This window comes from Girardinichthys multiradiatus, chromosome 20, assembly GCF_021462225.1.
Source record: "Girardinichthys multiradiatus isolate DD_20200921_A chromosome 20, DD_fGirMul_XY1, whole genome shotgun sequence".
Lineage (NCBI taxonomy): Eukaryota > Metazoa > Chordata > Actinopteri > Cyprinodontiformes > Goodeidae > Girardinichthys > Girardinichthys multiradiatus.
Window position 1 is genome coordinate 39688790 of NC_061812.1, and position 27874 is coordinate 39716663.

Sequence of the window (27874 nt, forward strand, 5' to 3'; positions counted from 1 at the left end):
CACTGATCGGCGCAGTTCTAAAACCCAATAGAACACCTTTGGGATAAATTTGATCGTAGAGAGCTGAGATACTGTACAAAAAGAAGATTCTTAATCAATGCTAAACCAAGGTTTAAACTCTGTCACATGTGAATGTTTTGCGTGGCAGCTGAGGATCTTCCTCAAGTGTTTGTGTGCACCTCCTTCTAGTGGTTTTATTACTCATCCAAAATAGACTCCAGCTAGTGTCGAGTTTCATGAAGCCTCTGAAAGTGCAGCTCTGCATTTTCCACTCACAGCACGGAGCCCACACTGTCTCGTCAGTTTACTCAGAGGCTAAATATTTAGACCTTTATTACAGATATTATAGGCTAAGGGAAGAAAAATATTTCATAGCTTTTTATGTACCACAGACTCAGTGTCTATGACAAATACCTAACACAATGCAGAGAAGGGGGTGTATAAATTTGATTTCATTACAGCATGAGAGATACGGGGGAGTTGTTGTTTATTGTGTTCTTTCATACATTGTGTACAGCACTTTGGTCAACGTTGCAGTTGTTTTTAAATGTGCTATATAAATAAACTTGAACATAAACTTCTTCCATCGACCTTGGCAAAAGTATTCATACCTCCGGAATGTTTTTTAACTTTTGTTACAATGTAACCGCAAACTTGAGCATATTTTAGAGTACACAATTGTGATTTGGACAGAAAATATATGATTTTAAAGTGTTTTAATAAACAAAAAATCGGAAATTTTGTACTCAGCCCCACTGCAACACTGCCTGTTTTTAGCTGTTTTGCTTCAACCAAAAACAGCCCATCACATTACGTTCTTGGAATAAAAGGATGTACACAGCATAATAGTGCCACCATCGTGTTTCTTTACTAGTTAGGTCATTTCTGAATGTAATTGATTGCACTGGAATCTATCTAGGGATGTTAAACTAAGGGCCTTCAATGGTTTTCAGATTTGTTTCTGTGAAAAGAAATTGGAAAACATGTATCATTTTCCTTCTTTGTCACATTTATGTGCTACGTTATGGTGTTTAATGTTATAAAACACCAATAAAATATACTGAATTGTTTTGCAAGGCGCCCTATAGCTGAACTTCTGCTTGTTCCTCTTTAGGGACCTTGTTTCCCACTGGCCTTTCCAGCAATTATGTGACGGCCCTGGAGCTGCCCACAGACCAATGTCAGAGACACTGGATCAAACGAGGGGTTGCCCTAATCTGTGCACTGGATCACTGAACACATGGCATGCTTTCGTCTTTGCTTTCATCACTATAAAGCTAAGCAGTCCAAGGTGATGTTAGGCGCAAACTCAGCTTGTGTAATAAATTGTTCTCTTTCTGTCATTTAAATGTTTTCTGTTGAGTCTTTTTTTTTTTTTTTATTAAACTGGATCTTTACGGGTTGAAAGCCTTATTTTCTCTGTTTTCTGGCGGGACTTTTAATGACCGCCTCTTTGTATCGGTCCATTACAGAGTAAGAGCCTAATGAATTTCCGTCTTGCTCCTTTAAGACAGTCTCATAGGTCAGTGGAGAAACATGACTTGACTGAAAGAGGGTGGTGCTTAAACAAACAGTGACAGCGTCTGGCCATGTGAATTTAACTAGAACTCAAGATCAACGGGAAACTGAGCTCACCGGGGCCAACAGATGATCGCTCTTTAAAGGATTTAAATGTTCGCTTTTATTTCTGGTGTGTTAAAGTAATCAGTGAGGGGACTGGCCTGGTCTGAACAATTTGAAAATAGGCGCGCAGTTGAAGGAAATATTAAAGACCGCTCTACGACTAAATTAGAAATGAGATCCGCCTTATAAAGATAGACAGCGTGGATTTTCGTGGAGTGTTTCCAGAGGATCTATTGTCCAGGATAAACAAATGTTTGATTAGTGGTTGGGTTCGGAACCTCTCAGCTTTACGCGATTAGCGAGTCATCAAGTAACTTTGGTGATTTACTCAGATTCGCTCCAGGTTGGTGTGATCATGCTTCAAAATGGGAGCGGGAAGGAAAAACAGCCACAGTCAACAAACACCGATGGGTCCGAATCAGAGCCTCCGGCTGGCAACCCGAATCAACAGCAGCAACCTGCGCCCCCAGCCGAAGAAAGGAAGGGCACAGACCCTGGGTCCACACATTTCCCTTTGCCCGCTTATCCCAAAGTGGATATAAAGCGCAACGCAGTGACTGATGACTACAAGATTTCCAGTCAGGTTCTGGGTTTGGGGATCAACGGCAAAGTTCTGGAGTGCTTCAATAAGAAGACTGGAGAGAAGTGCGCTCTGAAGGTACCGAGCTCATCTGACTCTTATCAGTTGTTTTTTTATAGAAACTAGATAGGCAGTAGAACAGGGGCAGGTTTGCTTACACTCATTAAATGTGTCCTTGTACAATAAGGACATTTTTTCAGATTTCGTTGAGCAGATCGAAACCGTATTTACAAGTAAAAAACATTTCACTTTAGCAAATAGAAAATGTTTAGCTATATTTGTGTGTTCAAATGACCGCTGCTCTGTTTAATTAAGGCTTTATTACATTTAAAAGTATAACAAGATGATTTCCTAAAGTGTCAGACACGACTCTTTGAAATACTAACATATCTGAGGATAATTTTACATGAGCCATCTTGGTTCCGTCATAGAATCGGTTCTGGAAAGGCTTACCCTGTATCTGTATTCCACATGTCTATGAAAATAAGAAACCTGTTGTATCAAGAACGTTGAAATGTACTGGAGTTAAATTTTGGTCACAGACAGAAATACTCAAAGGAAGATGAGGAGTGCAGAACAACTATTAACTATAAAAGTACTCATCCCCCTTTCACATTTGATCACTTTACAAAAAGTATCTGAAAAGTGTGGTGTGCTTTTGTACTTGTGGCCACTAAATAAAATATAGTAATATAACCACCTGCTTTCGAATGTCACCCTTAGTACACAGAGTCTACCTGCGTGTCATTTGATCTTAGTATAAAAACAACTGTGTTACGGAGACCATGAACTTTTGTTAGAGAACATGACAGAACAAACATCGTCACGATGACCACGTCAGACAGGTCAGAGACAAGACATCTGAGAAGTTTAAAACAAGCTTGGAATATCTCACAGAGCCCTGTTCAGTCCATCATCTGAACATGGAAAGGGTATGGCACAACTGTAAACCTATCAAGCAAAGCCGGCTGTAGCAATTTTGGTGCCATAGGTGAGATTATGTTTTAGCTCGCACCTCCCACCAACTGAAAAGATGTTGGACAACACCAGTATGTATTAAAGGTGTAATTATCCTGTAGAAAAGGTGAAGAAGTATTGATGGTTACAGCCTGTGGTCCCTGTGTCAACTGTCCAATAATAATATTTACTATAATAATAGAAGTGCATAAGATAGATCTTGATAAAAGATAATGTTGCTGTTCTTAAATTAATTCCTTCATATCAAATATGTGGGAAAGCTGTATTCAAATGAAAACTAGCTCTGTTTGGAAGCTGCAGTTCACATAGTTTTCTCTTAGTTAGGCGGTTTTAAAAGTTTAAAGGTTTAGCCTTTTTATCGGCACAGCAAAAATAGACTTAGATCCTCTGTTTGGAAAAAAACAAAATGTGAAAAAATATTTCATCAGTGCATCTGTCTAGAGAAGATGTAGATTAGCTCTACCTGTTGCTGAACTGTCTGCAGCAGACACGAGGAGCCCATGAAAACTAATAGTTGTGCGCTCCAAAAATCAGTCCTTTATGGAAGAGCAGGGGCGCTGCTAGGAATTTTGGGCCCCATGAACAAAAATTGAATTGAACCCCGCTCCCTACACTTCCAGTAGTTCAATACCAGCACAAGCACAACATTTACTGATAGTGAATTGTACATGCAACAGTCTGCACTCAGTATGCAATTCGCTATTTTATGCAAAATTCAAAGCGGACATAAAAAACATGCTAAAACCATTTTTCACAGTCTCCATGCATTTATTTATTGTGAAAATTCAAAATGAAAAATTCTCTTAACATTCTGAAAAGATAAAAAAAACAAAACTTAAATGCGCATTTTTAACAGTTTAACTTTTATAAAATTATAACATGAATACATTTGTACAACCATAAATCAAAAAAAATTCTAAATAAACTTTTCCCCCCTATACGACGTCACTGTGGAAGAGTAGCAAGAAGAAATCGTCTGTTAAGAGAAAGCCATTGGAGGTCCTGTTTGAACATTGCCACAAACCGCATATGGGACAAAGCAAACATGTGGTTGATGAGACCAAAATGAAACATTTTGGCCTACATGCAAAATGCTATTATGTGGCAAAATATTGATACTATATATCACCCTGAACACATAATCTCCACTGTGATGCATGGTGGCAGTAGCGGCATCCTGTTGTGCAGGGAAGGGACAAACTTCAGACTGGGGTGGAGATTAGCCTTCCTGCAGGACAGCAACCCTAAACATACAGTCAAAGCTAGAATGGAACGATTTAGATCAGAGCATATTCATGTTGTTGGAATGGCCCAGTCAAAGCCCAGGCCTAAATACAATTGAGAGTCTGTCCTAAGACTTCAGAAATGTTGTCAATGAAATCAGGTAGGAATCTAATCATGTTGTAAAGAAGCATGGGATAAAATGTCAGATGTTCAACGTTGATACTTATCCCGAAAAGACTTGCAGCTTTAATTGTTGAGAAAGGTGCTTCTACAAATTGACTCAAATTCATGGCAATTTTTTCCGATTTTTATTTGTAAAATGTTGAACACTATGTATAATTTTCCTTCCAATTCACAATTATCCACAACCTGTTGTTGATTTACATCCTAAAACCTCTATAAAATACATTGAAGCTTGTTGTCTCATAATAAAATGTGAAAAGTAAAATATGTAAATAACTTTGCACGCCGTTCACATGTCTGTGGTGGAAAGTTCTGCCTATCCCAGAATCAGATGCAAATATCTGGGGCAGGTCACACTGTATTCGTAGAAACGTGCATTTTGATGGTGATACTTTTTTTCCGCGAGCAGCTGAAACATGAGCGCACCCTTTGCGCGCTCAAAGTCAGGCACATGGCCAGGTCACTTACCTCTCACACCTGTCACCACAGTGCCACACACTCTGAGATTTGCAGGCTTATAATAATCTGTCTGCATCTGAGTGACCAAAACTAGGCAGCAGCAATGTGACACAACCAGAACTGTGAATTTAAAAGACTGAGAAATGATGAAAAAGATCAAATATGACAGAGATTAAGTCACAAACAAAAGATGAAAAAAATGAAGGCAATGCGAGGCTAATATCGTTGTAATTGAAAAAGATAAAATGCACGTTGCCTAAACATCTGAGGCTACGATGAGCTGTTCATAAGAAATGTTGTCAAGGCTAAACAGTGCTGTTGGGTAATTCTTTGAATTCTTGTCTCATCAAGTAACAGCCTCATGATTGGCAGATTTTAGCTTTCACCCGTGTTAGCTCATACAGGGTCATTTTCACACAAAGTGTCAGAAAACACCACAAACTGACCAATTCCTTAAAAAAGAAAAATCTGTTTAAAGATTTCAGAGAGAACGAAGAAGAGACACGCACTCCTCTAATGTAGATCTCCCTCTGTTGTGTGTGGTTTGGCTTTGTCTGGGAGCCAGACAGTCCAGAGAGCTCATATTTCATTTGCTCTGACAGATCGCATAAGGTGTCCCTTCTATTCGGACCGACATTCACCCAGATTTTTACTCAGACCAGCACCCCTCCCCCCTAACTCACACACATACACACACTCGCACACACACTCGTTTATATTGGCTACATATTGAGCCAAGTCACTCAGAGCTATGTGACATGTTTCACCACAATCATTTGTGAAATTGGTCTGCTCAACTGACACCTCTTGGAAGCGTAAAAAAAAAAAAATGTATCGGGACAAGATATTTTACAATCAGACATTGTGTTGGCAATGCAAACTAGGTTTACTGGGTTGATGTGAAGTTTCTTAAGAGAACCTGCCTTAGATGTTATTTCCATTTTGAAACAAATAGAATTTGAGTAGTAATGAGCAAGAGTTTAATGTGAAGGCGATTTAAAAGAGTTGTCCGTCTGTGTTTTAAATTAAGAATTTCTTTGAGCCCTGAATGTAATAGATGGATCTAGGTTTAATCCACTTTTCAGCCGCGCTGGCCAGGAGCCATCCCTTTTAATGTAATTCAGTTACCATGGTCTTTTAACTCAGACTTGTCTCACTTAGTGACAGGACAAAAGGGTTTCTTGTGCTGTTTGGATGGTCTTTTGAGCACTACCATTTACTGCACATGACGGGAGAAGCACAAATAGCCTTAAATGATTTGATTTCACAGGTCTCTATTAATAGGGAAAGCCTTCTTACAACGTATACGGGTGTGTTTATGGCTGTGGTACAAATCAAATACAAAATAGCTAGAAGTTCAAAACTACTGTTACATGCCCTACATGCTCTCCCTTAGTAGCTGATCCTGTTAAACAAGTTAATCAGTCTCTCAGGTTTAGAGATAAGAATCGTCTTGGCTGATTGGATCAGGAGCTTTGGAGTTGAGCATGGTGGCTAACTGTGTTTTTGGTATTGTAAAAAAATGAAAAGTAATCTGTTTGAATGATTCCTATTCCTGTCCTTAGCTGATGGAAAATACAGAAATGGACTTTATTCACTCATGGTTCTGTTCCAGCTGACTTCAGGAACTTTATGTTGATTGCCCTTGAACTTTTTTCCATGTGGTTACATCAAAACCACAAACTTCAAAGCAATTCATTGGGATTTTATATGATAGACTAACACAGAAAATTGCATAATTGTGAATAGAAAGGGAAAGCACATATTGTGGTTAGGTATAGGTGTGTATACTTGGATTGAGCCCACTTTACTCTTATACCCATAAATAAAATCCAGGTTTGTCTCTACAGGTTTTGCATCTAGAGACTGAACTGTTAGTATATTCTTCTGCAAACTACATCAACCTCAGTCATATTGGATGGAAAGTGTCTTGTGAACATCATTTTTCAGGTCTTCTTACAGATTTTCTGTTAGATTAAGATCTGGACTTTGACTGGAAAATGTTAAGATGTGAGTATGCTTTGATCATTACCACTTCATGTTTATTTTATGGTTGTTGTCATTTGGAAGGTGGACTTCCAACGCATTCAGAAGTTGTTTTTTTTTTGTCTCCTTAAATGTTTAGTAGACTTCATTCTGAACGTGCACTGACAGGAATTGAGGTGGAGAGAGAGTCATGCAGCAAAGGTCTCTGGGTTGGGACTCGAACCCAGGACAGCTGCGTTCTCTACCCCTGTGCCACTGCTGCACCCTGTTCTTCTTCCTATGACTTTCATCTTGTCACTCTTCCATAAAGGCCAGATCTGTAGAGTGCATAACTAATAGTTTTCCTTTTGACAGATCCTGTTATCTGAGCTGTGGCTCTCCGCAGCTTCTCCAGAGTTTCCACAGGCCTTTTTGGCAGTTTCTCTGATTAATGCTCTCCTTGCCCAGTCTGTCAGTCTAGATTGACTGTCATATTTAGTTTGGTTTGCTGTTGTGTCATATTCTTTATGCTTTTGAATAATGGATGGAATAGTGCTCTACATGATTTTCAGTGGTTGAGGTATTGTTTTACAACCAAATTCTGGTTTTAACAACTCCATAACATTCTCCCTGTGTTCCTAGGTCTTCACGGTGCTGTTTTCACTAATACTTCTTCTATAAACCTCCGAGGTCTTCAGAGAACAGCTGGATTTTATACTGAGATGAAATTACACACAGTTTACTAGCTATGTGATTTTGTAAGGTAATTGCTCTACAAGATTTCATTTCGGGGGTTCAAATTAAAAAGAATGCTGTATACAAATGGACCCCACACACTTTTTAGATTGTTATTCATAAGAATTTTGCACACTACTTTGTGTTGGTCTACCTCATACATCACAACAAACTACATTAAGGTTCTTGGTCGCTTAGGGGTATGAAAACTTTTATATTGACTATACAAGTCTTTGTGAAGGGTCCGTATTTCTTTTTTTTTTTTTTTTGCTTAATCAACCATTGCAGATGGGATGTTTAACCCATGCTGGGTGACTTTGTTGTTCATTTATGAGTGCTGCTTTATTGTTAAAAGGTTGTAAAGATAAGCCCAAGTTTATTGAAGCCGTACACACAGCCTCCTTGAAACACACGGATGTTTAATAGAATGTAAACATCTCAGAGTATAAGTGAGTGCATGCGTGTAATTAAGGTTCTGTGAGAAGTACTGTGCAATCAAAATGAGCGAGTGATCAGGTAAATCGTGTGTTTCGGTGTGAGTTAAGCCTCTCCTGACACAAACGTATGGCTTTAAGTGCCAGGACGATTTTGATTGGTTTATTTGTCCACCTGCTCACATAAGACCAAAGTCCGTCATAAGATTAGCTGTCTAATTCTCTCCCTTTCCCCCTTTTTGCGGCGTGTTTAATTCAGTTTTATTACAACCCATTCTCTTTCTATTCCGGAAATTAAGGAAACCCTGCTCGCAAATTGTCCGCTCAGATGGAAGTCATAAAGCCATAAATAACACAATTAGAAACAAATCTGCGCACAGCTTTACTCAAAAGTCAACCTGAAGTAAGTGAAGCTATAAAAATGAGACGTATAGAATGCTAGGTCAGACAATTTTAGTCACCGGACATCTTAACTTCTTCTTTCAACACCCTGTTTCTGAACTCTTAACTTCCTCTTTTAGCCAGCTGAAATATGGACTTAGAAAAATAAGGTGTTGTTTGTGACATTTGGAGTTTCCAGGAAGCCTAGATTTTCAGTTACCAACTGAATGTGAAAGCCGTAAAACAGTCTTTTCAGGTGCAGGTACTTTCTGTTTTAGCGGTGGTATTTTGTTGTTGTTATAGAGATAGAGAAGTGAAGACAGGCAGGGAATATGGAACCAAAAACCAGGCAGTGACATGCAGTAAAGAGACACCCACTGCTGGCAGAGTTGTAGGCTCATGTGCCCTGGGGTCACCTCAACATGTTTGACACTCCCCAAGTCTGCCATGTGCAGTTGAGTCAAAGTGTGTGTGTGTGTGTGTGTGTGTGTGTGTTCTTGTACTTGTTGCTGAGTGAGAACCATTTTTTGTATTTTTATCGCAAAGTGAGGACATTTTGATAAAGTGAGGACATTTTCCTAGTCCTCACTTTTTCAAATTCCGTTTTTGGGACAGGGGTTAGGTTTAGGACTAGGGTATGAATTGAGTTATTGTTAGGGTTAGGGTTAGGTATTAACTGGTTAGGGTTAGTGTTAGGGTTAGGCACTAAAAATCAAGGAAAATTAATGGAAGTAACCGAAAAGTCCTCATAAAGATAGTAAAACACGGATGTGTGTGTGTGTGTTTTATCAACTTCAGTTTTTTTGGCCTTGTGAACGAGTTTTTTCTCCGTCAGTGCAGCATCCAAAAATACACTGACTGCACGCAGTTTCATAGTCAAACAGTCAAACACCTGTTCTGTACATCTATATGTTTGCTTGACTGAGGGTGATCATGTCCTGCATCTACATATGTCAAACACCACCCACCATCTGAACAACGACCTTTAAAACCTACACACACATACACTGAGTACACTTGTGGAGCATTGAAAAATCTGTACAGTTGCAAAAACCCATTAGCCCGTCTTTTTTATCTATTTTTTTGCAGCTGATTTTAGGAAACACAGTGAGAAACGTGACTCCAAGACTCCCCCAAATTCAAAGAAGAATGTGTTTTTTGGGGATGCACGCATAAACACCGAAGGCCAACAATATTCTAAAACAAAACAAAAAGATGGATGAAAGTTAAAACGAAACACACACACAACAAACTGACCTCACCCAATGACAAGCATTTACTGTTTCGCAGTTTTTGTAAGTCACCGTTTAAAACCACAAATGTTTTTGGACAGTTCCTCAGTGTTTGTTTTGGGTTCTTAGAACCTTATGTTATTAGCCGTTTTATGTGGATCAGTGTTCAACCTGGCAACTTTTTAAGTCAGCTGGGTTTTTTCTTGAGTTTACAGTAACAGAAAATCTAAACTTTCATTCCCTAAGTCATAACATTTCAAACAATATAGGATTTTCTTAGGTGTTAAAAAAATTGAGCAGAGCAGTAATTAGCATTATCACCTAATTTTCTTGTGACAATATAGGTGGCTATTACAAACACTTGCAATTGTAACTGCAATCGAAAGTAAAACTAAATAACTAACTTACGACATCTGATTTGCTTATAATTTCGCAAAATTTGAACATGTAATTAGTTTTACATGATTGCTTTTTCAGTTGTGGTTTACATGTGAAATTATGAGGAAAATATTTATTCCTTGCTTTGTTCTGTGAGAAAGAGGAAGTCATGAAATGTCTGAGAGTGGTAGCTTTGACACCTAACAAACCAGTACCCTACCGAAGCATTTAAAAGCACTCTATGGTGAGCCACTACTTCACTACAGTAGTGAAAGCTCGTTTGTGACCGTTTCTGAACTACATTGTTACTCTGCTCTGTGTGGAGCACCCCTTTTTTTCAGAACCACTGTGAGCAATTTTTATTTAGGCTGCCACATAGTAGCAGTGAATGGAAGCAGCTGAAAGTCTAACTTTTTTGTTATGCATAATTGGTCCATGTATTATCTGTGAGAGGTTAACAACACCATAGTCATGAAGCTGTCTGCCTGTCACACCACTAAAAATCTAAGGCCATCAACAGTTAGCTCGCCCCCTAATGGCACTGCAAGCTAATCCTTGCTAATAATAATATAAAGAAATTAATTTTGACATCATAACAGACAAAAAATGATCTTTAAGTTTTTTGTTTACATTTGTCTTAAATCTTTGGAGAGACCTGGCTTTTCTACATTTATAACATACTTCCACTCACCCAATTACCAAATGCATTAATGATTAAACTATGTAAGTGTCTCTTCCTCATTTATTCCATGTCTGTTGACCTAACAGATTCTCTACGACAGTCCTAAGGCAAGACGAGAGGTGGAGCTACACTATCGGGTCTCAGGAGGGCCGTACATTGTTCGCATCCTGAGCCTGTATGAAAACATGCACCACGGGAAGAAGTGCCTCCTCATCATCATGGAGTGGTAGGACGACTAGACAGTTTACAAATGTTGACCTAACTCAGCTTCTTTCATAGCAACAGGTCCAATACTTACATGAAAATTACAATTTTTAAAATGATAACTACACTATTGTGAAAAGGTATTTCCCCCCCTACAGATTCCTTCTGTTTTTGCAGTTTTGTCAAACTTTGTTTCTGATAATCAAACTCATTTTTATGTCAGACAAAAATAACCTGAATAAATACAAAATGTATTTTTCAAATTATGCTTTAATTTATTGAGGGAAAATATCTGTCAGAAAAATCCTGAAATTGAAGTAAAATCACAAATCATTAACCACATTTTTTTAGAAAGCTACATTCAATTTCACTAGCCACACCCAGGTTTAACTGCCAGACCTGTAGAATCAAGACATGATTTCTACAGAACCTGTCTGACAACATGAAGTAGACTAAAGGATCTCCAGAAGCAGGGCCTCAAGCCCCAATCCAAGGAAGCTCAAGAACAGATCATCTCTCTGGAAAGGGTTACAAAGTCTTCGCCAAGGCTTTGGGACTTGAGTGAACCAGACTTGGAGCCATTATCCACATATGGAGGAAACACGGAACAGTGGTGAACTTTCCCAGGAGTGGCCAGTCAGCCACAATTACTCTAAAAGCAGATTGATGATTCGTCAAGGAGGTCCCAAAAGAACCCAGAACAAGATCTAAAGCACTGTAGATCCAGCAATAGGAAAGAGACTGGGAAAAAGTGTCTTCCATCACAAAACAAACACAAAGTATTTCTCAGATTTGCCAAAAATATCTTGATGATCCCCAAGACTTTTTGGAAAATATTCTGCAACTGTAGAGTAATACAGTTTTGGATTCATACAAAGCCGGGAACACTCATGTAATTCCAGCAAATGCCGGATGGAACACCTAACTAATTTAAGGTAAAAAAATATAAAGGAGGTGCACAACACTTTCATGTTTCTAACAATAGTACAGTCCCAGGCCATAAATCTAAAGATAAGACTGCTGCTCTCATATTTTTACAGAGTTTATGTACAGTGTCTGTTTTATCAGCAAGGCAAATGTTCAAGGTCTTTTACCTTGGATTAAGTCAGGGCATTTTCTTACGGATGGGATTTTTTTGTTTAGTGCTTCTATATCCTCGCATAGATAACAGAAGATTTTGTATGTGGAAGCTGTGAGAATGGATAGGCTCTTTATCTGTAAGAGTAGAGCACACATCCCAGCTAAAGAACAAGAGACCTGGATGCTTCAGCAGGAAAAAATGAAGGTGAGACACAAAAAGGATACCAGCTGGAATTTCTTTCATGAAATGTCGATAACAATGACAGCACTATTTTGTTTTTTTGCTTTGACACGCATGTAACTTTGAATCCTGGATTATTCTTGATCAAGTGGAAAAACGATATCACAGAGAAATACGTGAGATCACAGACAGTAACTAAAAGCAAATTATGATTTCTGTTCCAGGGAATTTTACACAGTGGCTGATTATTATCTTTACACTTAATCATGCTGCAGCTCTGTGTGTGTGTATATGTCTGTCTGTGCGTAACGAGGTGAAAGTTGAAAGGTCTGTGTAGTTCTGCTACCCTATTGATTCAAATGCATGTGACTGAATGTCTATTAGAACAAGTATCATTTACACCATCACGTCTTGACCTTTAACCTCTCACTAACAGGATTAACTCTATTTAGATGCAATCTCAAGTCAAAACACGGGTTTAGCTGCGAGTTCAAAAGAGGAAACTGAGTAATTAAGATCAAGTTTAAGCAGCTCATCTGCATTCTTATTCCCTTCAGCCAGAAAGCAGTGTGAAGAACAGTCAAGGATAGAATAGCTCTGCATGGTAAAAAATATTGGAGAAATCCAAACAAGACTGTGGAGCTTCATATTTTTATAAAATCCCATCTAGCAAATCCATTCGCATGGTTTCAAGCTTCTGATGAGTTCGTTATTTCATCCATGTTGTGTATATTCAGCATATAAATTTGTCTGTAGTGGATTAGTCTCCAGTTCTTGTAAAGCTTTGCTGTGCAAACTGGCTGATTTCTGGTTGAGAACGATAAGAAGATGTTAAAAACAACAATGGATATATTTTAGCTCTACTGTTGTAAGCAGTCAGTAATTATTTATATTAAAAGTAGAGACAACATCACTCCGTCAGTGTGAGAGAATGCTCTCTGTTTAAATAAGGTTTTACTAATCTTTTTAAAAAAGACCAAATTATGACATTATAAACTGTCTTTAGCATCCCATATTATTGATCAGGGCAAGCTAGCATTACTAGAACAGCAACCTCCATGTGTATATCTAGAGCATGTAGATCCTTACCTTAACTGTGAGTCTTCTGAAAGGCTACCAACCCTTTTAAATTCAGCATGTTTCTGGACACCTAGATGTGGAAAGTTTCAAACACAGCAAAATAGAGCAACATTGCTGTGCCTTTTCCACCCTTCCTGTTATTACTTTATGGTTTGCTTTCTGTATGCCTAAATGACCAACAGACATGTCTTTACATGTTGTATAAATTATAGTTTGACAGTTTCCATTATCTTTCATCTCTGTGTCCTCTGACATCAGTTTCACTTCACTAGTATTGAAAATAGCAAACTTTAAGACTTTTTTCATCAGTAACAACTATCACATCAAGGTGCCTAAGTCTGATGCATTCACTTATTAAAAAAGGTAGGTTTTTGGGGTTTCCGTCACCTGTCGAGCTGAAAAATGGCTGATTTCTCCACAGATCTCCTTTACAATTTCTCCTTTTGTTCACTATGATAGACAGTTTGCTCATTTTGATAGCTGTCGTGATGGGTAGTAATGTAGTTATGTTTGACAAAATACATAGTTTGCTGATGGTGATTTTATGTAAATGTTTCAAAGCAGATGGGGTATCAGTGGTGTAGCATATGGTCAGTGATTTTTAGAAAAGCCCCTACTCTAAACTATAAACCTGACACCATAGCAGCAGCTAATGGAAGATTCCCTGCTGTTTACAGCAGTTCTGACATGAATCGAGGTTCAAGGGAGGACGGCCGTGCGGTCTTCTGCAGATAGTCCTCCAAACAGACTAACAGTCACATTTCTCCTTCGCCTATCTGCTTGTCTGTGAACCACAAAAAGTACACTCTTACTTAATGCACACAGATCCACTTAGCAATGAGACATTTTGCTCAACAACAGAAGGGAGTTGCAGGTGTCAGTCACTGAGTGGGGAGTATGAGCTTAGAACTGAACTTGAACATTTTGGCGATATTAGTCTCAAAACTTTTAAGCAATTAGGCTGCAGTAACGAATTAAATCAAAACACACAAACTGTAAATGATTTTATTCATCCTTGTGTAAAATATGGTCAGGCTAAATATCCAATAAGCCATAAATATATTAGAATCTAAACAAGGTCAATCATTGCCATGTTGTTGTTAAAACAAAACACATTTTTCCCTTAGAACGTTTTAGTTTTCAGAACATTATGGAATGGGTCGAAAAAAAACGGAATCAAAAGCAACTGGCGTTACATTAATGCTTAGCTTGGACTCCTGCTTTACTTGCACTGCCATACTTGCACACTGATCACCTGTACTGTTGTACCGCTCTCGCATCTTGTACTGCTCTACATTTACTCTCACTCACTTAAAACTGTGCACATACATTTATATTATATTGTAGATATGTTTATACTGTTTAATTTGTATTGTAATGCACCGACTACACCAAAACAAATTCCTTGTATGTCCAAAAACGTACTTGGCAATAAAGCTTTTCTGATTCTGATTCTGGATCTCTTGTAATTCTTGAAGACCTTTTGACCTCTTTCAGAGGTCTTCTGCTGACCTGAGTTCTAGATGGGGAGTAGCCATGTTTTTAAGCTCTTGGGCTTAATTCACATGCAAATCTGTGCCGCTTATCCCTTGCCTTCTACCCTGATCACATGAATAAATGTGTGAATTGTCCTGTAACGTCTTTGGAAGGTGTCAGTGATGTGTTATATGTGGGGGGGGGAAAGGTGAAACTTCAGTCCTCCTCCTCAGTTAAGGGATGGTTTCTCATGTCTGATGTAAATTGCTTCCTTTACTCCTATCTCAGAACTGAAGGCAATCTCTGGAAGAAGTTGAAACGTCTTCAATAATTACAAGAAGTCCACTTGCTTTTGATTTTTGTAATGAGTTACCCTCCTAAAGATCAGTCAGTAATCAAAATCGAACAATTTTTCATGAATTTGAATTTAGCAAAAATTAAAAAAAAGGTTGGGTACATTTGCATCATGCATAAACTGGGATGTTCTTGTAGTCTCATAATTGGCTATGAAAATTCGAAACTACTACCACCATCAAGGAACCTGCAGAACATTTTTCTCTTTTATCGTCAATGTTTAGTTGTTAAGCTAAAAAAACGAACATGAATTTTTAGATGACGTGGTCCATAGAAAATCAGAAATCAAACAAAACCCACAGATTAAAAAATAATATTATTGGGAACATAAACCATTTGGGGTTGGGGGAGTCTGACCCTGCCTAATTTAAGGTTTTCTTACTGGACTCCCTGAATATGCCCTATTGTACCCTGGTGAGAAGACACTCCTGGGACCTGGGGACTGCCCGTCATACTGTAAGCAGATATGATGCTTTGTAAAAGTATTCATTTCATGTTTTTCATAATCCAACCTTCAAGGAATTTTATTGAGATGGCATGTGATACATCAACAGAAAATTGGGCATAATTACAAAATAGAAGGAAATGTTATTAAATTGTTATTAAAACCTGAATTTATTTTTAAATCTGAAAAGTTTGGTGTGCCTGCATCAATTCTTTATAAAGTCAGCTTCAATACAATTACAGCTGCAAGACCGTTGCGGTATGTGTCTTTTAGCTTTGCACATTTAGACTTTTTTGCCCTATTTGTTTTACAAAGGTTCATCCTCAGTCATATTGCAGAGTGTGTCTGGGAACATTTATTTTCAAGTCTTGATCCAGTTTATTAATTTGATTTAGTTCTGGCTTTTGACCGGGCCATTCTAACACCTGGATACGCTTTCATCTAAATCATTTCATTGAAACTGTATGTTTTGTGTCATTGTCCCCTTTCAATATGAACTTCCACATCAGTTTCAAGTCTTTTATAGCCTCCAACAAGTTTTGTTTCAGGATTGTCCTGAATTTAGCTCATTCTACTTTCCCATCAACTCTGAGCAGCCTGTCTACCCCTGCTAAAATCCCACGTACCCATCCCCACAGCATAATGCTGCCACCACCATGTTTCATAGCTGGAATTGAATACATCCTAATTATGTGCTACTTCATGTTAGTCTGTCACATAAAATCCAAATAAAATACAGACATTATCACCTACGTAGGCAACAGATAGTGCTTCAATTCAAAGCATTTTTAAGGTAATTTCAGGATTACTCTTACTACCTATAGCAACAAGCTCACTATGAATAACTGTATTCTCAAACAAGACCATTAACAGCTGGAGGAGGCAAGGAGAAATTTGTCATATTGTCAACCTTTACAAGGAATGGAGCTTTGGCTCCTAAAGAGTCGGTTCTTCAGATACTTCTAGATCAAAACACAACTACGTAACTTTAAGTGGGGAAAAAAACAGTCAAGCTAGAGAGCGACATTAAACTGTTTGCCTATAATCTCTGAAGTATAGTAAACACTATGGAGCACATGCCTTCCCAGAACAGATGCTATAAAGGGAGAGTGGGAAGAAAGGGCTTCTTACCCTGATATTCCCTATATTTGTGTTTAGGATTTTAAAGCACCTTCCTTATTGCTCTGTTTTTGCCTCACACAACACAATTTGTAATCCTACACATTTTTACACCATTTGAAGAAAAAACCGCATCGTATTTTAGAGACATTGGAAGGCCATGGAGACCACCCTATCACAGAGTAATGCTCTTTATCCCAGCATACAAGAGTATGAGTGTAAAATATACATTTCTTTTACCCTGATCCTGGAAATCCAGATGATACCAGTCCCTGTTTTAAGGATTTTTGGAATATGGCAAGAGCTTGAAACTGAATACAGTGCTACAGTGTTTTCTGGCAGCTGTTGCAACTCCAACAAAAAATTTTATTTTCTGTAAGGACAGAGGTGCATTACTTCAAACACCGACTGGAGAGGTTTAGGCTCATACTGAAGATAAGCTGAGGGACAGAATATGGCTGTCTTTAGTTTCTTGGCAGATATACCAACTCAAAACCCAAGGAGGAATGCATTCCTGAAGAGGAAGGAAGGGCTCAGGAAAAGGATAAGATAAGGAGAGGGTAGGGTAGTGTGTACCAGGTCTTATATCCATATACAGGGGTTGGACAATGAAACTGAAACATCTGTCATTTTAGTGTGGGAGGTTTCATGGCTAAATTGGACCAGCCTGGTAGCCAGTCTTCATTGATTGCACATTGCACCAGTAAGAGCAGAGTGTGAAGGTTCAATTAGCAGGGTAAGAGCACAGTTTTGCTCAAAATATTGAAATGCACACAACATTATGGGTGACATACCAGAGTTCAAAAGAGGACAAATTGTTGGTGCACGTCTTGCTGGCGCATCTGTGACCAAGACAGCAAGTCTTTGTGATGTATCAAGAGCCACGGTATCCAGGGTAATGTCAGCATACCACCAAGAAGGACGAACCACATCCAACAGGATTAACTGTGGACGCAAGAGGAAGCTGTCTGAAAGGGATGTTTGGGTGCTAACCCGGATTGTATCCAAAAAACATAAAACCACGGCTACCCAAATCACGGCAGAATTAAATGTACACCTCAACTCTCCTGTTTCCATCAGAACTGTCTGTCGGGAGCTCCACAGGGTCAATATACACGGTCGAGCTGCTATAGCCAAACCTTTGGTCACTCATGCCAATGCCAAACGTCGGTTTCAATAGTGCAAGGAGCACAAATCTTGGGGTGTGGACAATGTGAAACATGTATTGTTCTCTGATGAGTCCACCTTTACTGTTTTCCCCACATCCAGGAGAGTTACGGTGTGGAGAAGCCCCAAAGAAGTGTACCACCCAGACTGTTGCATGCCCAGAGTGAAGTATGGGGGTGGATCAGTGATGGTTTGGGCTGCCATATCATGGCATTCCCTTGGCCCAATACCTGTGCTAGATGGGCGCGTCACTGCCAAGGACTACCAAACCATTCTTGAGGACCATGTGCATCCAATGGTTCAAACATTGTATCCTGAAGGCGGTGCCGTCTATAATGATGACAATGCACCAATACACACAGCAAGACTGGTGAAAGATTGGTTTGATGAATATGAAAGTGAAGTTGAACATCTCCCATGGCCTGCACAGTCACCAGATCTAAATATTATTGAGCCACTTTGGGGTGTTTTGGAGGAGCGAGTCAGGAAACGTTTTCCTCCACCAGTATCACGTAGTGACCTGGCCACTATCCTGCAAGAAGAATGGCTTAAAATCCCTCTGACCACTGTGCAGGACTTGTATATGTCATTCCCAAGACGAATTGACGCTGTATTGGCCGCAAAAGGAGGCCCTACACCATACTAATAAATTATTGTGGTCTAAAACCAAGTGTTTCAGTTTCATTGTCCAACCCCTGTATATGTTTAAGGTTTTTGTTGCTTAAAGGTGAACTTTCACCCCAGTTTCAAGTCTGTTGCAGCCTCTAGCAGCTTTTCTTTCAGGATTGGCCTGAATTTAGCTACATCCATCCTGATCAGCCTCCCTGTCTCTGCTGATGCTTCTACCACTACCATGTTTCACTGTGGGGATGTTGCGTTCTGGATGATGTCCACTTAGTGTTTTTCCCACACATAACATTTTGCATGTAAATATAAAACATGCAATTGTCAAGCAGTGTTTGCTTTTTTGAGTGGAAGGTTTTACAGTAAACAAACACTGTTTGGTTTATCCATGGGGTTTAATATGATGTTGGACCACATTTTTTTTTTAGCAACAACAGCTTTAACACTTCTAGAAAGGCTTTCCACAAATGTTAGGAGTGTGTTTATGGGAATTTCTGAGCATTCTTCCAGAAGAGCATTTGTGAAGTCAGACTCTGATGTTGCTGTAATCCATCCTAAAGGTGTTCTGACAGGTTGAGGTCAGGACTCTGTGTAGGGCAGACAAGTTATTTCACACCCAACCTTGCTTTATCTCCCGGTGCTCATCATGTTTGAACAGGAAGGGGTCATCCCAAAACTGGTCCCACAAAGTTGGGAGCATGAAACTGTCCAAGATGTATTGAAATAGCATTAGGAGTTCATTTCACTTGACCTAAAGGGTTGAATAACAACCCACACCACAATCATCTCTGCACCTGACACACTGCAGTCAGATAAGTCCGATTCCCCTACATTTGACTGGCAGACAGACAGAGAGGCCTGATTTGTCCAGAGAACATATCTCTACTGCTCTAGACTCCATTGGCAACATCCCCTTCACCACCACATTCAACGCTCTGAAATGCACTTGGGATGCATCTGCTTAGCCATGGAAACCCATTCGAAAAGCCAAAATGAAACTTCCTTCTTGACTCTTATTCCAGTTTCTCTTAGATTTAGTAAAACGAATCCAGAGGATTTAGAATTTAAAAATAATTAAGTAATTTGTGAGTTCTCAGGTTTAAAACCCATCGTGTCAGTCTGTTGAGCAATAAGTGAGATTTTATAAAGCTTAATTTTCCTCTTTCCTATAAAGCTAATAAACCTCATGTTCTGGTCTCTGTTTGTCCAGTATGGAAGGGGGAGAGCTGTTCAGCAGAATCCAGGCCAGAGGAGACCAGGCCTTCACTGAAAAAGGTGAGAGTGGACCCTGTGATAAACATCCATCCATATAAGATCCTCATCTTAGACAGCATTCCACAGGAAAGGACAGAGTAAACAGGTCCGATCCGTCGAGCCAGATGCACTTCAGCCGCAAGCCCAGACAGCAGCTGGATTTTAGTAAACTTCCCTGGAAGGGCTCGACTCCTTAAAGCTGCCTAAATCCTGAGAATTCAGCTGCAAATAGGAAATGTTACTTTAACCAAACAGTCACAGTAAACTTAAAGTAGACCTGTGCTTGGTTTCTTCACCACTACTTTGTATCCTGCTGGATCAGATTGTCTTCTGGTTTGAGAGAGTCTGTTTATCTGTTTTCTCCCAGAGGCGTCTGAGATTATGAAGGACATTGGCACAGCTATTGCCTTTCTTCACAACATTGACATCGCCCACAGAGACATCAAGGTACACAGAGATCAAGATGAGAACCTCCAAATCATAAAGCACATTGTAATTTCTGTTCACCATTGAAACAATCCCTCCATTTCTCTGCTTGTGTCTTCAGCCAGAGAACCTGCTTTATACCACTAAAGCTAAAAACGCAGTTCTTAAACTGACAGACTTTGGATTTGCGAAAGAGACAACGTTACATAACCCCCTGCAGACCCCTTGCTACACACCGTACTATGTGGGTAAGACGTTTTATTACCTTTTTGAGGTGTGTAAAATGATATCTCGAAAGATTTCTGGGTTTTATGTCCTGCTTTAAAGCAAAAACATTGCAGTCGTTGTGATTCTTTTCTGACTGCTAATATTCACTAGTACATCTGTTTATATGTTTGGGTGTGTTTCCTTTGATAAGCTCCTGAGGTTTTAGGTCCAGAGAAGTATGACAAGTCATGTGACATGTGGTCTCTGGGCGTCATCATGTACATCCTGTAAGTACTGATGTTATATTCAGGGGTTTCCGTTGGGTAAGGGGTATGATGATTTTATGCAGTGCTTTCCAGAAATATTCACTCTTACAAATTTTGTCTAACAAACTCTCATGTATTTTATTTGGGGTTTACATAGTGATGAAGAGAAAGGAAAATAACATGGTTTTCACATAATTTCACAAAAATTATCTGAAAAGTGTGGTGTTGAAGCACATTTTGCTGTGTGTTGGCTATGTCTGTACCATCTTTGAAAATCTAGTGACAATTTATTTTGACCGTTCTTCTCTCCAGAATAGTTCAATATGTGTAGCTCAGTATAGCTCAGTCAGATTGGATAAAGAGTATAATTGGACATCAATTTTCAAGTCTTACTGCAGATTCTCATTTGGATTTAGGTCTGGACTTTGACTAGGCTGTTGTAACATATACATATGCTTTGATCCAAATCATTCCGTTGTAGCAGAAACCTTTTGCAACTCTGACTACAACTGCAGCCACTGTGTTTCATAGTGGAGGTGGTGTATTCAGGGTGTGGTGTTAGTTTTCCACCACACGTAGCATTCTGCATTTAGGCCAAAATGTTCTAGATTCGTCTCATACAACTAGAGCCTACTTCCACATGTTTGCTGTGCCCCCTATGGCTTGAGGCTTTAGACAAGCAATGTCTCTCTTTTCTTTCCCTTCACACCTATGTGCTACTTTGTGTTGATCTATCCCAAATAAAAGGCATACAATTTGTGTATGTAATGTGACAGAAATTCCAGGGGATGAATACTTTTGGAAGGTACTGTGGATATGTGCAACAGAAGCATATTAGAGAACAATTAAAAGTGCTCATATCCGTCCTCACTGTGTTTGTCTCCCCAGGTTGTGTGGCTACCCTCCATTCTACTCCAACACCGGTCAGGCTATTTCTCCAGGAATGAAGAGAAGGATCAGAATGGGCCAGTACGAGTTCCCTAATCCAGAGTGGTCCGAGGTGTCGCAAGAAGGTAGGAGTTCAAAAATGTTTTCGAAAGTGAATCTGTCACGAATTAAAGAGTTTTCAGAGGAAAACCTCTGGGATTACCTGAACGGACAAGTATAAGGGGGAAATGTGGATTGAGCAATCCCCAGGACAGGATGTGAATTTAGAGAGTTTCGGCTCATCCAGGACAATATTGTCGACCTCCAAGTCAAACAGGAAGTAATTTGCAATACAGGTCACTCTGAGCCTCACCGGGTGTGGGAAAACTTCAGGCAGCCAGTTCAGATTAATCAGTTTACTGTGGCCGACGTATGTGGATGTTGGAGCGGGACACATTTACCTCTGTTTGTGTGAGACTTCATGTTTTTTTATACTATAAGAGCAAACTGGACCTAAATCAAATTATTTATGATCATGCACAGAGCACATGGATGACACAAACGACCTTACACGGAGCTCGGCTTAATATCTGCAGTGAATTCAGTCAGATTGCAGGAATACGCCTACAGTGTGATCTGTTTAGGTGTGGTGCAATATTTATTTTACATACATGTTTAACTCACTTCTGGAAGTGCTTCACGTAGAAGACAGGTTTGCCTACATTATGAAGGATAAGGCCTATGCATTTTTCTTGTTATAGTGATGACACAATCTGCATAAAACAACCAATGTACCCAGCAAAACTGCTTCCAGATGTTGCTGCTTATTTTCATGTAACAGATACCTGGCAAATGTTGAAACATTGAGACAGATGATGAAGAGAAGGAAAAATGTCTCAAAAACAGTAAAGGTGGGATGTTTTCTGTTGATGTCAAGGTTTCCATAATATAAAAGCATACTTTATATCTTTAGCCATTTACATTCAAACTAAATGCCATTTAGTTTTGCCATTTTTCTTACTAAAGTCAGATAAGGAAGTTTTACAGCGGGTTGTGAAACTTCTTTAGGATCATGCTCACCTATGTGTGAAGTTGCTGACCTTCTTCTGAAGCGTACAGCAACAGAAACAGGAAACCATGAGGCTGCACAGAATGACTATGCAGCTTTACTGGGTGACCTACTAACTCACAAAGATTATAACAGAAATAACCTTACTGGTCAAACATGGCTTAGCATTGACACCTCTACTTATAGCCTCCACCCTGAAGCAGGCATCTGAATAAAAACAGGCTTGTTTTTGCATGGTTTGGCTGAGATCTACAGTTTACTTTAGTTTGAAATCTTGAGCTTCTTTGACCTATCAGAAAATCTTTCTTTCCCACATCTGTATTCTTTGTTTTTTCTTACCTCAACCAGCTGATGTCCTTCTACCCAACAATGACGGTGGATGACTCGATTCGCTTGTTCTTCTTTTTTCTCTCTCTGAAATTGAATTGAATTTCTTCTTAGAATCCCCACACTAGAATAATATTGCAGTACAAGTTTTGTTTAAATGTCTACTGATAACAAAAAACCCTTTTAAACCCTTTTTAATCAGTAACGATATTCAAAGAGTGTTTTTTGACTTATTCCTCCTCTCCACAATATAGTGTTGTGCAAAAGTATTTACACCACAAACCTCAATATATTATATTTAGCTTTTATGTCATAGACTAACACAAAGTAATGCATACATGTGTAGTAGAAGGAAAATAATACATGGTTTTCACTTTTTTACAGATAAACATCTGAATTGCATTTGCATTTATCTCCTTTTACCATGATGACCATAAATTATATCCGGTGCAACCAATTGTTTTCAGGAGCCACCAAATATGTAAAAAGACTCTACCTTTGTGTATTAATCACAGTATAAATCCAGGTGAAGGTCTCAGTGGTTTGTTTGGTGGCATCATCCCTGCTTTTCTTTAGCTGGGACAGGGTAGCTGGAAGATGGAGGGAGATAAATACAGGTCAGTCCTGGAGAAAAACCTGCAGAAGGCAAGGCAAGTTTATTTATATATATATATTTATTTAATCTTGATTTAAAGCAACTTAGGGTTTCAGTGCTTGTACAGTTTTCTGGGAGTTTATTCCAGATTAATGTAGCATAAGAACTAAAAGCTGCTTCTCCATGTTTGATTCTGGTTCTGAGGACTTTAGAACTGGGGTGACGTGCTCCACTTTCTTAGTTTTAGTGAGGACACGGGCAGCCTGCCTAAAAGGTGGAGCCTTTTTAGGCAGACCAGTGAAGACACTGTTGCAGTAATCAATTCTACTAAAGATGAACATATGAATTCGTTTTTCAAGGTCCTGGTGAGACATTAGTCATTTATTCCTGGAGATGTTCTTTAGGTGATAGAAGGCCGACCTTGTAACCGACCTTGTTATGTGCCTCTGAAGGTTCAGGTCTGAGTCCATCACTACACCCATGTTTTGAGCCTGATTGGTGGTTTCTAGCTGTATTAACTGAAGCTGTGTGCTAACTTTTAAACGCTCTTCCTTTGTTCAAAAAATTATTACTTCAGTTTTGTTTTAATTCAGCTGAAGAAAATTTTGGCACATCCATTCATTGATTTTTTTCTAAGAATTTACCAAGCACTTGAATGGGTTCATAGTCATCGTAATTTATAGCTGTGTGTCATCTGCATAATTATGATAACTTATGTTCGTACTCTTACTCGTTGTCTTCCGCTTCATCTGGGACCAGGTCGCGGGGGCAGCAGACTCAGTAGAGACACTCAGTCATCCCTCTCTCCAGACACCTCCTCCAGTTCCTCCAGGGGGAGCCCAAGGCGTTTCCAGGCCAGCTGAGAGACATAGTCCCTCCAGCGTGTCCTGGGCCATCCCCTGGGCCTCCTCCCGGTGGGACATGCCTGGAACACCTCCCGAGGAAGGCATCCAGGAGGCATCCGGTATAGATGCCCAAGCCACCTCAACTGGCTCCTCTCGATGTGGAGGAGCAGCGGCTCTACTCCGAGCTCCTCCCGGATGGCCGAGCTCCTCACCCTATCTCTAAGGGAGTGCCCGGCCACCCTACGGAGGAAGCTCATTTCAGCCGCTTGTATCCGGGATCTCGTTCTTTCATGACCCAGAGTTCATGGCCATAGGTGAGGGTAGGAACGTAGACCGACCGGCAAATTGAGAGCATCGCTTTTTGGCTCAGCTCTCTCTTCACCACAATGGACCGGCACAGTGACCCCATTACTGCGGCAGCTGCACTGATTTGTCTGACGATCTCCCGCTCCACTCTCCCCTCAATCATGAACAAGACCCCAAGATACTTGAACTCCTCCACTTGAGGCAGGAACCTCCCGGTGAGAGGAATGAACTCCAGCCCTGCCGGAGTCCAACATGCACCGGGAACAGGTCCGAGTTAGTGCCGGCAATGCGGACCAAACTCATGCTTCGCTTGTACAGAGACCGGATGACCCCAAATAAAGGGCCCCTGAGTCCATACTCCTGGGGCACCCCCCACAGGGCACCACGGGGGACATAGTCGAATGCCTTCTTCAGGTCCACAAAACACATGTGGACCGGTTGGGCAAACTCCCATGAACCCTCGAGTACCCCGCAGAGGCTGTAGAGCTGGTCCAGTGTTCCACGGCTGGGACGAAAACCACACTGCTCCTCCTGAAGCCGAGGTTCTACTACCAGCCAGACTGTCCTCTCCAATACCCTGGCATAGGCCTTACCAGGGGGCCCGCCCCTGCAGGTGGTGGGCCCACTGGGGGATGGCCCCGCGTCTCTCGTTCGGGCTTGGCCCGCTCGGGTCCCATGAGGAGCAACCTAGCCACCAGGCACTCTCCAACAAGTCCCGACCCCAGGCCTGGCGCCAGGTGGAACCCCGGCTCCGCCGTACCGGGCAACATCACGTGCCCTGATTGTGTGGTCCTCATGAAGGTGTCTTGAACCACTCTTTGTCTGACCCGTCACCCAGAGCCTGTTTGCTCCATGGGAGACCCTACCAGGGGCATTTAAGCCCCAGACAACATAGCCTCTAAGATCATTCGAACACTCAAACCCCTCCACCGTGTAAGGTGGCAGTTAAAGGAGGGGACAACTTATGTCAAAGTCACATGTGGTGTTCCCCAAGGGTCCATCTTAGGCCCCCTCCTATTCAATATCTACATGCTCCCCCTAACTCAGATTATAATAAACAATAACTTATGTGTAGATTATGTGTAGATAAGATGGACCCTTGGGGAACGCCACATGTGATTTTTGTAGTCTCTGATGTAAAGTTACCTACTGACACAAAAAAGTACCTGTCCTTCAAGTAGGATTTTAAACCAATGGAGTGCTGTTCCAGAAAGGCTGACCCAGTTTTCCAGGTGCTCTAATAAAATGGAGTGATCAACAGTGTCGAATGCTGCACTAAGGTCCAATAATACCAGCACTGTGGTTCTTGCACAGTCTGCTTTTATACGGATGTCATTGAACACCTTGACAAGAGCAGTCTCTGTACTGTGGTGAGCAGGAAGCCTGACTGGAAGACATCGAAGCTGCTGGTCATTGTTAGGAAGTTGTTTAACTGCTGAAACACATATTTTTCAATAATCTTACTGATGAAGGGGAGGTTTGATATAGGCCTGTAGTTCTGTAGTAGCAGCTTGTCCAAGTTGCTCTTTTGTCAAAAGTGGTTTGATAATTGCTGTTTTTAGGGCCTGGGGGAAAACACCTGACAAAAGGGATGTGTTTATTATTGGAGTTAAATCAGATGTTATTACAGGCAAAGCTTTCTTAAGGAAAGCTGTGGGTAAAACATCTAGACAGCAGGAAAAAGAGCTTAGTTGGTGTACAATGTCTTCTAGGTTTTTGTAGTTTATTTGGAGAAATTGGGAAATTTTGTCAAAATCAGTTCTAGTTGGAGACAACTTTGATACTGGACTTGATATGGATGTGCTGACTACAGAAGGCTTGATACTTTGACCCAGCTTCCCCTTCGTGGAGAAAAACAACCTTAAAGCATCTTGATGATTTAGAATGGCCCAGTCAAAGTCTAGACCTAAATCAAATTGAGAATCTGTGATGTATGTTCACAGATGGTCTAAATCCAATCTGACTGAGATGCAAACAACAACAGGCAAACATGCAAGTGTCTGGATGTACAGAGCTGGTAGACACATACCCTGAAAGAGTTATACCTTTACCTGCAGTGAAAGGTGGTTTTACAAAGTGTCGACTCAGGGGGGGGCTGGATACAAATGCATGTGACACTTTCCAGATTTAAATATAGAAAATATATTGAAAATGTATTTAGCATTTTTCTTACAAGTAAAACTAATGTGCTGCCTTGCGGCATCTGTTACATACAATCCTAGTAATGTGATTATGTGGCTGTAATGTGGAAAAAATGAATACATTTCACAAAGGACTGGAGGAGCTCCAAATACATCCCCAGCCTTATTCAGCAGTTTGAATCACATGTTCTGATGATGAAGCCTCAACAGATGGATTCAAACAAAACCGCTCTGGATGCAGCAGACTGATCTGCAAGATGTTTACAGTATCTCGCCACAAACCCTAAGCTTTTTCTTAGCTGCATCCCTTCTTGTAACTAGCCCCGGAGATGCATTTCTAGGTCAGTCTGCAATACAGGTTATCAGCAGTTTATCATCAGTATCATGGTTTTGTAGTTTCCAACCACTCATGCCTATTCTTTTAAAATCTTTGATGTTTATGTCTTGTTTTTTAATAAGACAAGATGTCAGTGCCCAGTCTGTTGCACGTACTCACAATCTTTGTCCATCACAGACAGAAGGATTAATAGGGGTGTCTGTGTGTCCTGAAATGGACCGGGATGATGGTATAGTCATGTGCAAGGTGATTCTCTCCTACTTACTGTCATTTGTAGAAGTAGGCTAAGCTGCCCATAGAGATACAATAATATACCTGTTTGCAGCTACTAATCTTATCTTCGCAATGTGTTTTTTCTCTCAGCTAAAGATCTGATCCAACAGCTACTGAAGACGGACCCGAACGAGCGAATGACCATCACTCAATTTATGAACCACCCCTGGATCAATGTAAGTAGCTGACCCATGATAACCTGCTGTTATCACCTGTCTGTATCAGTCTTCACCTGGACGTGTGTGTTTGTGTCTTCCCCGCTCTGCAGCAGTCCATGATGGTTCCCTCCACTCCGCTCCACACCACCCGGGTCCTGAATGAAGACAGAGAGCTGTGGGAGGATGTGAAAGTAAGCTAAAGAACTAACAACACTGACT

The 27874-nt window shown here is 40.3% G+C and overlaps 2 protein-coding genes and 1 long non-coding RNA gene across 5 annotated transcripts in view; 2 read left to right on the forward strand and 1 right to left on the reverse strand.

Moving 5' to 3' along the window:
- dnah1 (dynein, axonemal, heavy chain 1) overlaps positions 1-1349 on the forward strand; it is a 50360-nt gene extending 49011 nt beyond the window's left edge. For all 3 annotated transcript variants that reach the window (XM_047348830.1, XM_047348828.1, XM_047348829.1), the window contains one exon: positions 1115-1349. In XM_047348830.1, coding sequence (XP_047204786.1) covers positions 1115-1236 — 122 coding nt within the window. In that variant the 3' untranslated portion in view covers positions 1237-1349. The remainder of the gene's footprint in view (positions 1-1114) is intronic.
- A 208-nt stretch (positions 1350-1557) lies between these two features.
- The window catches only part of mapkapk3 (MAPK activated protein kinase 3), a 29522-nt gene continuing 3205 nt past the window's right edge, over positions 1558-27874 (forward strand). The window contains exons 1-9 of the mRNA XM_047348571.1: positions 1558-2281; positions 10941-11080; positions 19795-19859; positions 20206-20285; positions 20386-20512; positions 20683-20758; positions 21626-21750; positions 27588-27673; positions 27766-27846. Coding sequence (XP_047204527.1) covers positions 1979-2281; positions 10941-11080; positions 19795-19859; positions 20206-20285; positions 20386-20512; positions 20683-20758; positions 21626-21750; positions 27588-27673; positions 27766-27846 — 1083 coding nt within the window. The 5' untranslated portion in view covers positions 1558-1978. The remainder of the gene's footprint in view (positions 2282-10940; positions 11081-19794; positions 19860-20205; positions 20286-20385; positions 20513-20682; positions 20759-21625; positions 21751-27587; positions 27674-27765; positions 27847-27874) is intronic.
- LOC124857350 lies at positions 21776-27811 on the reverse strand. The gene is made up of 3 exons (XR_007035574.1): positions 27730-27811; positions 23497-23590; positions 21776-23087 (listed from the first exon to the last, which is right to left on the reverse strand). It is a non-coding gene; the product is annotated as an uncharacterized LOC124857350 (long non-coding RNA).